Genomic DNA, 14,278 nt, shown 5'->3' on the forward strand with positions numbered 1-14,278 from the left:
GAGGAGTGGATGGACGAAGTTGGAGAGGGGTTGCATCATAAAAAAAATGCTCCAAGCACAAAGACACGGAGTGAAAGTAGGAACCCCACATATTCTTTCTCAGTTTAACCCCACATATTCTTCACGTGGTCTCATATCAGCCCGCCACCATCATTCTCATCTCAAAATCTTTTTGAAAATAATTTCATTACCTTCCCACTCATAAACCATCCCCACCCATCTGATGCTATTTTTTCCTTTCATGCATCTGCCCAACCCCTGTATAGCCGTATAGGAGCTAATTTACTATTTCTAACGAGAATATGAAGAAAAAAAAATTTATTAAAATACTTTTCAATTTTCATGCCCCAAAAAATGGCAAGTAGAAGCAACAAGTCACTCCTTTCAATATTTTTATCTACAAGAATATATAAAAGAGGATCCAATTAGAGTATTAAAGTGTATTTTTTTGGGGATAGACACGGCCAATAAAATAATATCATATAATATTAATAGTTTATTTCTTTATATTATGATCTAAATCTTATCTTAATAGTCTAAATTTTTAATATTGGGCAGACATCATTAGAGAGAAAAAAAAAGGCTTGGGAGAAATTCTATGATGAATCCCATTAGGCATTAGCAGAAGCATGGGGATCTTTGTAAGGTGTAGAAGAAGGCTAGCGCTGCGGCCACCACTGGGCGTATTAGAGCACGCGGTTCCTACGGATTGTGTGTAATTACACGGCAGACTTCACTAGCGCGTAACGGCCACCTAGGTGGGCACATGAAGAGCCCTAGTGTCCGGCGAATATAAGGAATAAAGAGACAAAACAAAAAAAGGGGGGTACAATTACAAATGGCACTAGAAAGCTCCATAGGATGATCATGATTACGGAAGAAGAAAACATGCCACCTGATCACCATTAGAGAAGCTAGCTAGCCAGTAGACATTGTATTAGTCTCCTTCTCCTTGGTTGACATGTTCAGTTGGAGAGGTGGAGTCATGCACTCTTTTGGTTTTGGAGAGGATGAATGAATCTAATGGGGTACCACACTCTGGTGTGTCCTCACTTAATGGAACATCTTGCATGCTCCTCCAAAATTTTCCTTTCTTTTTCTCCTTCTTGTTTTCTTAATTTCTCTTAAAATGTCTACCGAAAATTGTGGTTGGGATTTTGGTGTGTAGCTTACTCAACCTACACACATCGTGGCCATTTTGTTCTACAATTACAAATTTCCTTGCACGTTTGAGTACCTTGTCGCTTTGTTTTTCCGACATGTAAGGGTAAGGCTAGTAACGTAAACCAAATAAAACCATATTTATAATTTTATACTTTGTGGGTTTTTTTTTCTTTTTTGGGTAATTGTTCTAAAGATGGATATTTTGGTATGTTGGCTTCCACAAAGTTTGAAAGAAAAAAAAAATCGAAATAAAAAGTTAAAAAAAAATTGAAGAAAAATAAAAAATAAATTTGAAGTTAATAAATTATTTAATTTATTTTTTGCTTATTTAACTATTCCATATAAAGATTAAATAATTTAAAATATATAAATTTTTTAATAATTTTAATTATATTTATTTTATATATATATATATATATATTTAGTAATACTAGATATGAAAAAAAATATATTTTTCTTATTATTTTTGTTTTTCTATTTTTTTGGGAGCTAAACATAACCTAGGTTTTTTGTTTTTTGTTTTTTTTTTTTAACTATATGCTAAAATTTGAGCCCTTCCCTTAGTTGATAAAGTTGTAGTCTTTCAAGTTTCAATTATGTTAATTATATTGATTAGATCTTAAATGGTTAACATGGATGTTTCAATATTACAACTAAACAGTTGAGTGTGTAAAGACCCATATTTTTTCATGTAAAAAATTATTTGTTCTATACTCAAAGCAAATAATTACACAAGAAAATATTAAAAAGCCGTGAATATCTACATGGGAGAATGTCTTACAACAAAATAAAAATGAGTCTATTTCTAATATAAAATATGTAAAATTTAAATATTTGTATACAAAGCAAATATTCACAAAAAAATAATAATATTACAAAGTTGAGAATATTTACATGAGAGATCTTGTCACAGTAAAACAACAACGTGCCCATTTATAATATAAAATATGTAAAATTTAATTATCCGTATATAAACCAAATAATCACAATATATATATATATATATATTAAAGTTGAGAATATCTACAAGGGAGATTTTGTCACAATAAAATGACAATGAGTCAAATTCTAATATAAAATATGTAAAATATAATGATCTGTATACAAAACAAATAATCACAAAAAAAAAAGCTGAGAATATCTACATGAGAGATCTTGTCACAATAAAATGACAACGAGTCCAATTATAATGTAAAATATATAAAATTTAATCATCTCAAGAATATAATTTTACACATGTATTGTTCTCGTGTAGATGAGCATTAAAAGTTTTGAACATCTATCTAAGATTCATGTCATCTCTAAGTGGGCATAAAATCTTAGATTGAGAATGTTTGATAACAAATCTTGATTGATTTCTTTCGGTTTTACCTTATTCCATAGGTCTCATTATTATTATAAAAATCAAATTTAACAAGAAAAAAACCCAAAAAAAAAAAAAAAAGACAAAAAAAATCCCTAGTTTCATTGGCCCCTCCATTATAGGTGATTGATAGATCTAGGTAATAAATAGAACATAGGATAGGATATACTTCATTCGTACCCATTTGAGTCGCTGCCTACCCAAAGTGTGTTCTGCACCGGTCGCCACCACCACCACCATTGGTGGAAAATCTTGATAGGGAATTGTCACCACAAAGGGGAATGATTGAGGAAATCACATGTCGTACAACCATGAAGTAATTATTCTTCCAGTATTGCGCATGGTATGATATAGTTCATGAGAAGTTTGAACCCCAACCATCATTACCAAGTGCCTGGCCTACTTCTTTTCCAATTTCCACTCCCAGTATATCTTTTGGTATCATCTTCAATGTGAGATGTGAAGTTTGTCCCTTATACTCATAACATTACATAGACCAATCCACAATTTTTCTAAGCTAAATTCATTTATCATTTTCCCTCTTATTTTTATCGATTTTCTTTCTTTTCTTTTTTAGTTAAATTTGATATTCCATGATCGGTTTTATTGAGCCTTTATTGATTTTTCTTTTATTTATTAAATTTGATATTTCATGATCAACCATTATTGAGCCTATATATACACACAAACACACACGAATAGATAAATAGATAGAATGTATGTATGTGGTTGTACTGCATTTACTCCTACATTCATTGTATAATCCTCATATTGGTTGAATGACGACATGACGAATGAACTTGAAAACCATACGCTTGATTCCACATCTTTCTTTTAAGTTGTCCGTACTCTCACTCATTATTTTGTCAAATGCATTCTTAGCAAATTCATCGGCTACTAATTCATTCCAATTTTCATGATTGATAAAAAAATCTCTAAAAGAATGTTCTTGTTTTTTGTTTTAAGTTCTTCAAGCAAGTTACTTTAAAATATAAAATAAAAATAATTTTGTTTTTTTCATTAAGACAAGATTGTCTTAAAATGAGTGATAAGTTAAATAATTGCTTTAAAAAGTTAAGTAAGAATACATATATAAAAATAAATAATTTAATACTTAATATTATTTAGACTTCAAGTTAAATTAAAATTAATTTAGATTTAAGATAAAATAAAAAAACATCACTATCATTTTAGTACTTTTTATTGCTGACGATTTTTTTCCTAGTTGACAAGAGAAATCAAAAGATGATTCATGTTCCCCCACTAATTCCCATTAGTTGTCAAATATTATTTCTTTTGCTAGGAGTACTTCTTGATGAGTCATGACTTAAGAATTATTACAAGGATAGAGTCAACTAAACATGAATTATTAGTAAAAACACTTCACATGAATGTTTTCCACAAAATCTTCAACTAAGGGGAATGGTTGCTTGACATTGAATTATAACCCAAGTGGAAGCACATGGAGATATTACTTTTGGTTCAAAGTCATGGGACTCATCAATACTAGTCCTACCATATTTCCTATTGCCTTGTCCAGACTTTAGAGAGGATATACTTTTGGTCCAACATATTTGCCCCTTGTGGTGGGGCAATCTCAATTCTCAAAGTGGAACCATCCAAGTATCCTTTCTAAATTCTGGAAGTGTTGATTTCAGTAATATATATCATCAATATGAGTGGCACTTCCATGTCAGCTACTGAAAATTTCTCAGGTGGAATCATGGGAATCTCCATTAAATTTACACATATATAATACAATTTTTTTTTAGCCAAATAGCCCAATTTTGTCTTAATTTTATTTAATGGTATCTCTTTTAATCATTTAAATATTCACATGTTGCTGATTACAAATTTATACGATCATTTTTTTAAAAGAAAAAACGAGTGTTTTCGTATTCTTATGTATTTGAAAAGATATATAAAATGAAAATCCATCTTTTCTTATCTTAAATTATATCATCTTATTTGAAAATATTCATTGTTTTATACACCTTTAAAATATGAACACCCATTTTAACTTAAATGAGTTCTAATTTTATCTTAAAAGTTTATAAAATTTGAATTATTTCTCGGGTTTTTTTTTTATCACTTATGTTACATATAAGAAAGGTAACTCAAAATTTTAGCATGCATGATAAAAATGTGTAATTGTTGATGAAGTATACAACTAAAAGATATTGTTTGGGTATTATAAGGCAAAATGTTGAAGTAACCTTACACATACTTGATTATTGCTTCCAACTTCATGATGACCACGCACTACACTTTCTTACTTTCTCATACACACTTTATGATACCCATCTATTAAAAAAGTGAGTAATTTATAAACTCAAAGCTCAAGTCTCCTATTAGCTTTTTAACTAGTCCAAAGTTGGTTCAAAAAGGGAAAGTCTGAGCCAAATAGAACACTACTTTTACCTTTTCTTTCTCCACCAATTGCCCATTGACACACCTCAATGCCTTAGCTCCTCCCAAATTAATCCTTGAATATTTTTTCTTTTAAGGGTTGCAATCATTGGGCTGTGTTTGGATTGGACGCATGGGAAAATGGGCACCACCAACTCCATATTCTTATTAAGCTTGATAGATAAATGATTAGCATCTTCTATAGGTCATTTTAGTGGCAATCAATTCATAATACGACAGTCTTCACATAATTATCGTCGTGATTATCGACATGATCACTAGACATTTATCTTTGTGAGATCTCCCTTGTACTATAAATTAAATTTCATGATCTTCATAGCAATGTATAAAACATGATGAAATTATCTCTGTTTGGTTAATTGGAATCGAGTCATTAAAGTTGAGCTTTCAATCATAAATAGTAGAAGATTTCTATCATGATCAATAATATTTGGATGCTTTAAAGCTTATTTGTTTAAAATAACGTTTAAAATAATATAAAGAGATTCATTTTCCATCGTTGATTAATTTATTATTTCTCGCAGTTTAAACCTTTTGAGTCATGTTATTGAAAACCATCAAGAGTGGAAGAAAAGGACCACAGAATGCCTTGTTTGACGCTTTCAATGAGAAGGACTACACTACTCTCCAAAGTCCATAACCAAAGATCGGAGGAGGCCTATGGCATGAATTATTTTGTCTCATCTCAGTTCGGCCAAACGCAGATACGAAAAAGATGACAAGCTTACACCGAATGCATTCATATTTCTCAAGGTCAAAAAGGCAGTTCCCACCTCTTCATCTCAACTGCCCGCATGCTATTTCCCCTAAGTAATTAGCAGGGGACGGCTGAGTTTACCAAAACCTCATCAAAGACGAATCACATCACCCCATGTCACTAACCATGTCCATTTGGCAGCACCCAATTGGCTATGATCAACCCTAGAAGCTTTGAAAAAAAACAAGAAAAAGAAGGAAGAAAAACAAGAATAAGGTGAGGACATTAGGGCAATATGTTGGGGTTTGATGTATCTTATCTTAGGAAGAGGATAAGTGCGAGTGGCAGCCACTAAATAAAAGTGTGGACCATGAAAGGCCTCATCACATGAAATGACTGAAAAAAGGCCACACTAAATGGTAAAACGTGGGCAGATGACCCCTTCTTCACGGCAATGGAGAGTAAACTTGGTCCCCGGTGTTCCTCCTACACTTATTGGATCTTCGCTGGCCAATCACTTCAAAGGTGGGCATATGAATATCTCGCCCTCCTCAGTTCTCCCCACCCCCATGCATTTATCTCTCCTATTCTTTTGAGAGAGATTCAAGTATCCAACTCTTAACCCCACTATTTGATCAACAATGATTTCCCAACAACTTGCCAAAATTGGCTCTTTCTTGCTCTTCCTGCATTCAATAATAATGCCCATGAGATATTTGGAACGTTCACGCGGTATGGTTACGTTATGTCACAGTCCATGTCGTCCCAAATTATAGATGGGGTTGTGCCAATTTCATAGTAACGTTTTCCATGATTTTATTTTTTTGAGGTTGTCTATTTTATTATTTTATTTAAAAAAAATGATGTTACATGTGCGTATGTTATGTTGTTGGATGGCTGAAAACTAATTCCACCACACCTCTAAATTAAATTACCTTCAAGGGACAATCTTATATCTTAAGAACTTCTGCATATGCTATTCAACCTTTGTTTTTAATCGAAGTCCGCGAAAGAAAGAAACTTAATTAGGATTATGATAATGATTGAAAAAGAAAATATATAAGATGTATATACATGGTGACGGGTTTCTGTTCAACTTTTGTTTTGCGTCAAAGTTTGTAAAAGAAACAAATTTAAGAGTATAATAACAAATTATAAGTTATAGTAATGATGAAAATAGTGAATGAATATCAATGGTGACGGGTTTTACTCAACTTTCCCAATTAGTATAAGTTATTTTAATGATTTAGAGCAATATATATATATATATATATATATATATATATATATATATATATATATATATTTATATGAGCTACTAGGGTAAACCAAGCACAATGAGGAAAATGATTTGCATAGGTAGCCCTAAATGGGCACGCCTAGAGACGAGAATATGGGTACCAAAAGGGCCCCCCTTTAATCTATTGAAGGTGACTCTAGATTTGATCAAAGAAGAAAAATTTTTCTCAGATGGGAATTTTCTCTTTGGATTCATCAATGGGGGGCGGATCCTTGAAGATCAAGACACTCCAGTCCTAAAACCATACCATATAGATTAAGTTTCAAATATCCCCACTAAACAGTCATTATTAATTCCATTCACGTATGAGTGAGTGAATAATAAAGGGTGATGTCATATTGATCACACCCGAAAACAACTCAACCAACTCACCATGGAGAGCTGAAGCGAGATAGGCTGGAAATCAATTCAAAATTTTGACAAAATTTGAAATATATCCCTACCGATAATGCATGTACGAGAGAGGAGCTGATGATGGTGGGGAAGAAAGGAAAAGTGGGACTGGTTGGGGCTGCAACTGAAACCCAAGTGTATGAGCTGGTACACCACAAAAATAACACAAATCTTGAGCTTCTGATTTGAGTGTGGCAGAGTATGACCCACCCGCTAAGCCTATGTACCCCCCAACAATTATACAGGCTTCCTTTTTTCGATCCCTTAGTTCTCTTTGCAACTTGACCAATGTTAGGGACCTCTTCCGAGAGTCAAAAGCCAGTTTTACAAATCACGTGCATGTCATGTGGGGGCACATACACGAGTACGTAAACCACTAGATTCAAAAAATTTACTTGATCCCCAACTTCTATTAACTATTAAATATTAAATATATATATATATATATATATATATATGTAGATAGAGAAGCAATAAATCAAGGCATGAGGCAGCTGCTGAAAAATAATTAAAATGAAAAATGAAGGGAACACACAACGTATGAGCCATGTGAAGATGCCCTAGATTGCATCCTGGGTAGCCCCCCAGAAGAAGTTGTTTAGATCCACCGCTGTAAGGCACCTACATTTGGTAAATGCGCTTCAGGCTCACCCCACCAAGATGATGAAATTTGAAAGCAGTAGGCGAAGGCAGGAAGGTTTCATTTTGGACCACCATATTATAGGACCACCCCCTCCTGCACCCTGCATTCGTGGTTCTCCTGCTCTTCCCTCCCATCACCGTATCATATGCTAGATTGCCCCCACGCCATACAGAATATTTGTTCTTTTCTTCTTGTTTTAGTGAGTGAAAGAATAACTCCTGATCAACGACCTTAATCTTCCAAGAAGATGTAATACCGAAATTTAGAATTCAAACTCAGAAAAACATTCCACTTCTCTGTAACAAACACACCTGTTAGGGAAAAGTAGGGGCCCCCACAACTGTCCTAACCGACAGTTTAACTGTAATTCTTTCAGTATTTTTTTATGTATAACTTTCTTGAATATTCATAAAAGATGGTGGGGGAGGTGGGGGGTGGTTCAGGTTCACTTTCAGTCACCTCCCCAAGTGTGCGCCTTTTTGAACTTCACGCCTTTCATCATACACTGCCAGGCCTTTACCCGTGTGGCTTCTAGATGGCACACTTACGAAGACTCTTCTTAACCATTACTTTAAACTAAACTAGGAGCGTCGCATTGTCCACGTCACTCATCTCTCCCAAAATGTAGGACTGTCTCACGGGCCTCATGAGTAGACCCGCCTTTTGAACTTGCATGCCCACTTCTTAGACCTCTAATGTTGACCTACTTCCCTGGAATGATTGGAGAGGGTTCACCCCACCTAACCCTGAGTCCCTGACCCAACCTCAGCAGGCAGCACCCCCAAGACCCATGTGATCCATGTGCCTTTCTGGGCTGCTACCTCGCTTCTCAACTCTCTTTCTCTTCCTGCAACACCCACCATTAAAGAAAAACCATATTGATCTTAGGGTTATGGTGTTTTTTTTTTCTTTTAAATTTAATTTTTGTTTTTGTTTATTAATTTACATCAACTGCAAGGTTGGTCTTGGTTTTGGTGGGAGGTGCCACTTATCCGTAACCGGTATATGATCTGGAGTCTCTGATAATGAGAGTTAGACCTGCAAGGCTGCAACCCCTAATATTTTTGGTTGATATGTAGAAGAAGGAACACGACACGTTAGAAGAATTAAATGGGTTGAGATGGGTGGACAAAGTAAATATCCGAAAGATGCAAGTGGGCTAAAATTTGGGAATCATAGATCCCTCTGGATGAAATCTTCAAGGAAATCCTCTGGGGCCTCATTGGGCCTTTTTTTCTTCTCAATGAGAGAGCCTTTATGAAGTTTTGTTCCATCTACAACCCGCTGCAGATAACAACGCCCATTATGTCCCAGGAGGAATATTCACTATTTTTGTTTAATAAATTATTTCTTTAACTACTGTTAAACAAAATATCATGAGTAATCCAAAGCATCCGACTTTCTGTAAGATAGGTGGAACCAAAAAAGGTGAGAAATCATGAGTAAGCATAAGCAGTGTGAAGATCAGATGATGGGCCAGTGGTCGGTGAAACCTGATAAGCATAGGGCGTCGGCTGATTGGAAGTGGGTCTATGAGAGAGAGGTGGTTGGATATATGGAGGGAATCCATTTCACACTTATGGTTCTGGTTGGTTGCATAAAGAAACAACCTCGGCTCCTTAGTCCTACCAAGAAAGAAACATGAGTTAAGCTTGAGTTTGTTGAGATGGTTTTGTAAGATGACGTGCCTCTAAAAGGAGCTTCCATTGGTCCACGTGTCGTCTGTAACTGGGAGCTTCTCTTCAAATCTAATACGGCTGTCTGGTCCATATATATCTGGATTATGAAGTGAAAACACCATAAAATACACTCCAATCTGTCCTTCGTAAGTCTCCACATTTATTGATGATGGAGCTCCCACCACTACTACCACCACCATTATACCATAATCCCATTTCCCATTACATCTTATGCACCCTTCTCCCCTCTTTCACTTTCTCTCTCTCTCTCTCTGTCTCCTCCTCTGCAACTGCATTACAGAAGCCTGATGTCTGCCACTTCCATTGCCTCCCCCCGCCAATGTTATGTTCTATTTCTAGCTCGACTCCTTGGCCTTTGTCTCTACTGTTTCATTTCCCGTTTACCCTGCTCCTTGAAACAGAACACTAGATTCTCTTTTTCACCTTTTTCCTTTTTCTACATCTTCTTTCTCCTTTATCCTTGATGACCCACTAACTGCATAGTCACAAGGATTATGTATAAAAGCAGAACAGAGAAGAGAAGAGGAGAGAGGAGAAAAGCAAAGTGCCTGTGTCAGCACGCACCGGTTTCCCTATTTATAACCATTTCCTCAGCGACTTACCCTGTGAAGTTTAACGGCCTCTACTGTAGCCTTTGAGGAATTCAAATACAAAAAGATGTCGTTTTCTTGTGCAAAAGCCTTCTTCCAACGGTTTTGTGTTGAAGAGTTCCAAATGGAGAGAACTAGCCTAGGTTCCGTCTTCTCTAGTCATCTCCTCCCATCTCTTGGGGCCAGAATCAACCAGGCAACAAAGCTTCAAAAACACATAATTTCTCCTTTCAGTCCCCGTTACAGGTTATGATCCTTGTCTTGGTTTGTTGCTGGATTGCCTTCCACATTTAAGGCTTCTCTCACGTTTCATGTTCATCATTTCAGGGCTTGGGAAATGTTGCTGATTATTCTGGTCATCTACTCTGCCTGGATCTGCCCATTTGAGTTTGGATTTCTGCCCTACAAGCAAGACGCGCTTTTCATCTTCGATAACATTGTCAATGGCTTCTTCGCCATCGATATCGTTCTCACTTTCTTTGTAGCATATCTCGACACAGAAACTTATCTTCTTGTTGATGATGCCAAGAAAATTGCAATCAGGTCAGTGTGCAGCCCTTGAATCACACCCTTCATTTCAGCTGCTGACAGTAACCAATTCAGAACAATCATTCAGTTTTGTGAATATAACCCAAGGCCACTCACAGGTACATATCTACCTGGTTTATCTTCGATGTCTGTTCGACAGCGCCATTTGAAGCTTTCAGCCTCCTGTTCACAAAGCATAACAGTGGACTCGGCTATAAAGCACTCAACATGCTCAGGCTCTGGCGACTGAGACGAGTCAGCTCCCTGTTTGCAAGGTTCATCACCAAATTCAAACCTATGTCTTAGGTTATCTTCAAAATTTCAAATTGTTATGGGAGAGCCACAATACTCACTATGCCGGTTTGCTTTCATTCAGACTAGAGAAGGACATCCGGTTTAACTACTTCTGGATTCGATGCATAAAGCTCACTTCTGTAAGCCGTTCAGGACTTCTTTCTCCCTCTTTCCTAGAGATGATACCTGGGTCAACTTACAACTTAGCCATTAAAATTTGGGTTGCTTTCCTTACTGCTTGATTTCAGGTAACTCTGTTTGCAGTACACTGTGCTGGATGCTTTAACTATCTGATTGCAGATAGATACCCGGATCCAGAACGAACCTGGATTGGTGCAGTCTATCCAAATTTCAAAGAAGAGAACCTCTGGGACAGATATGTAACTTCAATTTACTGGTCTATTACTACACTAACTACTACTGGTTATGGAGACTTGCATGCTGAGAACCCAAGAGAGATGCTGTTTGATATTTTTTACATGCTATTCAACTTGGGATTAACATCTTACCTCATTGGGAACATGACCAATCTTGTTGTTCACTGGACCAGCCGGACCAGAGATTTTGTAAGTTCTCTTTCACTTGTAACCTCCCACTGCTCCTTACTGATGTTTTCACCTGCAAAATTCCCTAGACTCTGAATTAACCAGAATAAACCTCAAGTCTCAATCAACAGTTACTAGTAAAAAGTCGACAAGGCTTGAGACAAAGCTACCAAATTGTTCCTTAAGGCACCCCCATCTTTCCTATATTTGACATTTCTATATGGAACACCTTACCAACTCAATATTAAATATCAAGAGAACAACATTTAAGGTTATTTTTCCATAGAAGTTACCTCGTGCATTGCGACTTTCTAGTAATACTACTGCCTCAGATCTTAGAATATTTTTCCTTTTGTTTTCCAAGTAATGGACAACTCTTTAGTCTGCTAGTGGTAATGCTGAGAACTTTGTATTGGGTGGTGCAGAGGGATACAGTCAGGTCTGCTTCAGAGTTTGCAACAAGGAATCAATTGCCCCCACGCATTCAGGATCAGATGCTGTCGCACTTATGTCTCAAGTTCAAAACAGAAGGATTGAAACAACAAGACACTTTGAATGGCCTGCCAAGAGCCATTCGCTCCAGCATTGCACACTATCTCTTCTTCCCTATCGCTCAAAATGTCTATCTTTTCCAGGGTGTTTCTCAGGACTTCCTTTTCCAACTGGTATGGCTCTTGGCTCATTGAACTTCCATATATTCGTTCATTTTCCCCTCTTCCTTCCCCTTTTTTCTCTTTTCCGCTTTCCGGTTCATAAGCCAGAATGTATCTAACGGTTGAAGATAGGCTAAAAAGTAATGGCCCAGAGATATTGGTCCTTCTATGATATTGATATTGGCCCATAAATAATTTCCTGAAATTTCAAAGGATACTAATGCAATCAATCTCTTAAAAAAGGTTTCTGAAGTGGAGGCTGAGTATTTCCCACCTAGAGAAGATGTGATTCTACAGAAGGAGGCTCCAACAGATATATATATTCTTGTCTCGGGAGCGGTGGTGAGCGGGCTCATTTTCTTTTCATACAATATCTGCTTATAATAATAATAATAATATAAAAAATATATATATACATACTTCTAATATCAATCTGATTTAATTGCAGGATTTGATAGCATATATTGACGGACATGATCAGGTACGTGACTCTTAAAATTTGCAACTACAGTCTAAACAAAGAAGACAAAGAAGATCCTAACTTCACTGCCCACTTTCACCATACAGATTCTCGGAAAGGCTGTTGCAGGGGATGTGTTTGGAGAGATTGGGGTTTTATGTTATAGGCCACAATCGTTAACAGTCCGGACCTCTGAGCTTTCTCAGATACTAAGATTAAGCAGAACTTCACTGATGAACGCAATCCAAGCAAATATGGAAGATGGACAAATTATTATGAACAATCTTTTCAAGGTAGATGATAAATAATAACAGTCTATAGAGCAGGAAAGTGCTTTTATTAGTTTTATCCCTATTTTGAGCTCACTTTCTGCCGTATTTTTTTTACAGAAACTGAAAGGGCTAGAAAGCTCAGGCTTTACAGACCCACATATGGACCCAGAGTCCATCCTCAGAGAATGGATTGATGGAGTACCACCAGGAGGAAGCCTTTCCCATGCTGGATGTCATGATCAATCACCACATGGAGATCCATCAATACAAGAAGCAAGGGACATAGGTTTACTGGGATCAGAAGCTACAAAGAAGAGTAAAGCAGACAAAGCTCATGAGTCGACTGGATGCGGGATCGATGCAAATTCAGCAGCTGAGGATGGCCAAACGGCTCTTCATGTTGCTGTCTGCAACGGGCATCTTGAAATGGTTAGAATTCTGCTAGAAAGAGGAGCAAATGTGAACAAAAAGGATGCTAGAGGGTGGACCCCAAAAGCTTTAGCGGAACAAGAAGGAAAAAAAAGCATATATGACCTCTTACTAAGTTATGAAAATAGAAGGTTATTAGATGAACACAAAATTCATTTTATTGGGTCAGGCGCAGCTGACTGTTGTACTAGTCAAGGTCTACATACAAGAACGGGGGGGCCCAATTTTCACAACTCTCAATTTAAAAAGGTATCCACAAATTCCAATTCAGGCAGTCCTAGCCCTCCCGGCAACAAAGATGTTATGACATTGACCAAGAGGAGAGTCACTATCCACAGACAGTTTCAAAATGCAAGTACATCACAGGGGCAGTTTGGGAAGTTGATTATTCTACCTGATTCAATAGAAGAGCTACTGCAAATTGCTGGTAAGCTTTGTTTGACCTCGAAAAAATTCTTCAAGATAGACCTGAATTTTCTTAATCATAATTATTATTCTAACTAAGCAATTTAGATAGATGCAAGTGCAAAAGAAAATGAAAGCGAACTTGGAATAGGAGATTCAAACCTTGAATGGGACCAGATAAACTGTTTTAGAGAAAAGCATCTTTCTTTCTTATGCTTTATCCACTTGTCATCCCAACACGTTGTGGAACTGCAGGTCAAAAGTTTGGAGGCTACAATCCCACCAAAGTCGTTAGTGCAGGGAATGCAGAAATAGATGACATAAGCGTTATCCGAGATGGGGATCATCTGTTTCTACTTCAAAATGAGAATGAAACTACAATTACAATGTTACCTAATGGTTACTGAAACAC

The 14,278-nt window shown here is 36.4% G+C and overlaps 1 protein-coding gene across 1 annotated transcript; it reads left to right on the forward strand.

Moving 5' to 3' along the window:
- The first annotated feature begins 10,347 nt into the window (after positions 1-10,347).
- Positions 10,348-14,273, forward strand: SIRK (inward rectifying shaker-like K+ channel). Its single transcript, NM_001281144.1, is given in 11 exon segments — positions 10,348-10,526; positions 10,608-10,823; positions 10,928-11,083; positions 11,185-11,242; positions 11,351-11,668; positions 12,073-12,312; positions 12,544-12,642; positions 12,749-12,781; positions 12,868-13,053; positions 13,150-13,888; positions 14,122-14,273. Coding segments are annotated over 11 exon segments (2,376 nt in total).
- Positions 14,274-14,278: the final 5 nt, after the last annotated feature.

Source organism: Vitis vinifera, chromosome 10 (genome assembly GCF_030704535.1).
Source record: "Vitis vinifera cultivar Pinot Noir 40024 chromosome 10, ASM3070453v1".
NCBI classification, from domain to species: domain Eukaryota; kingdom Viridiplantae; phylum Streptophyta; class Magnoliopsida; order Vitales; family Vitaceae; genus Vitis; species Vitis vinifera.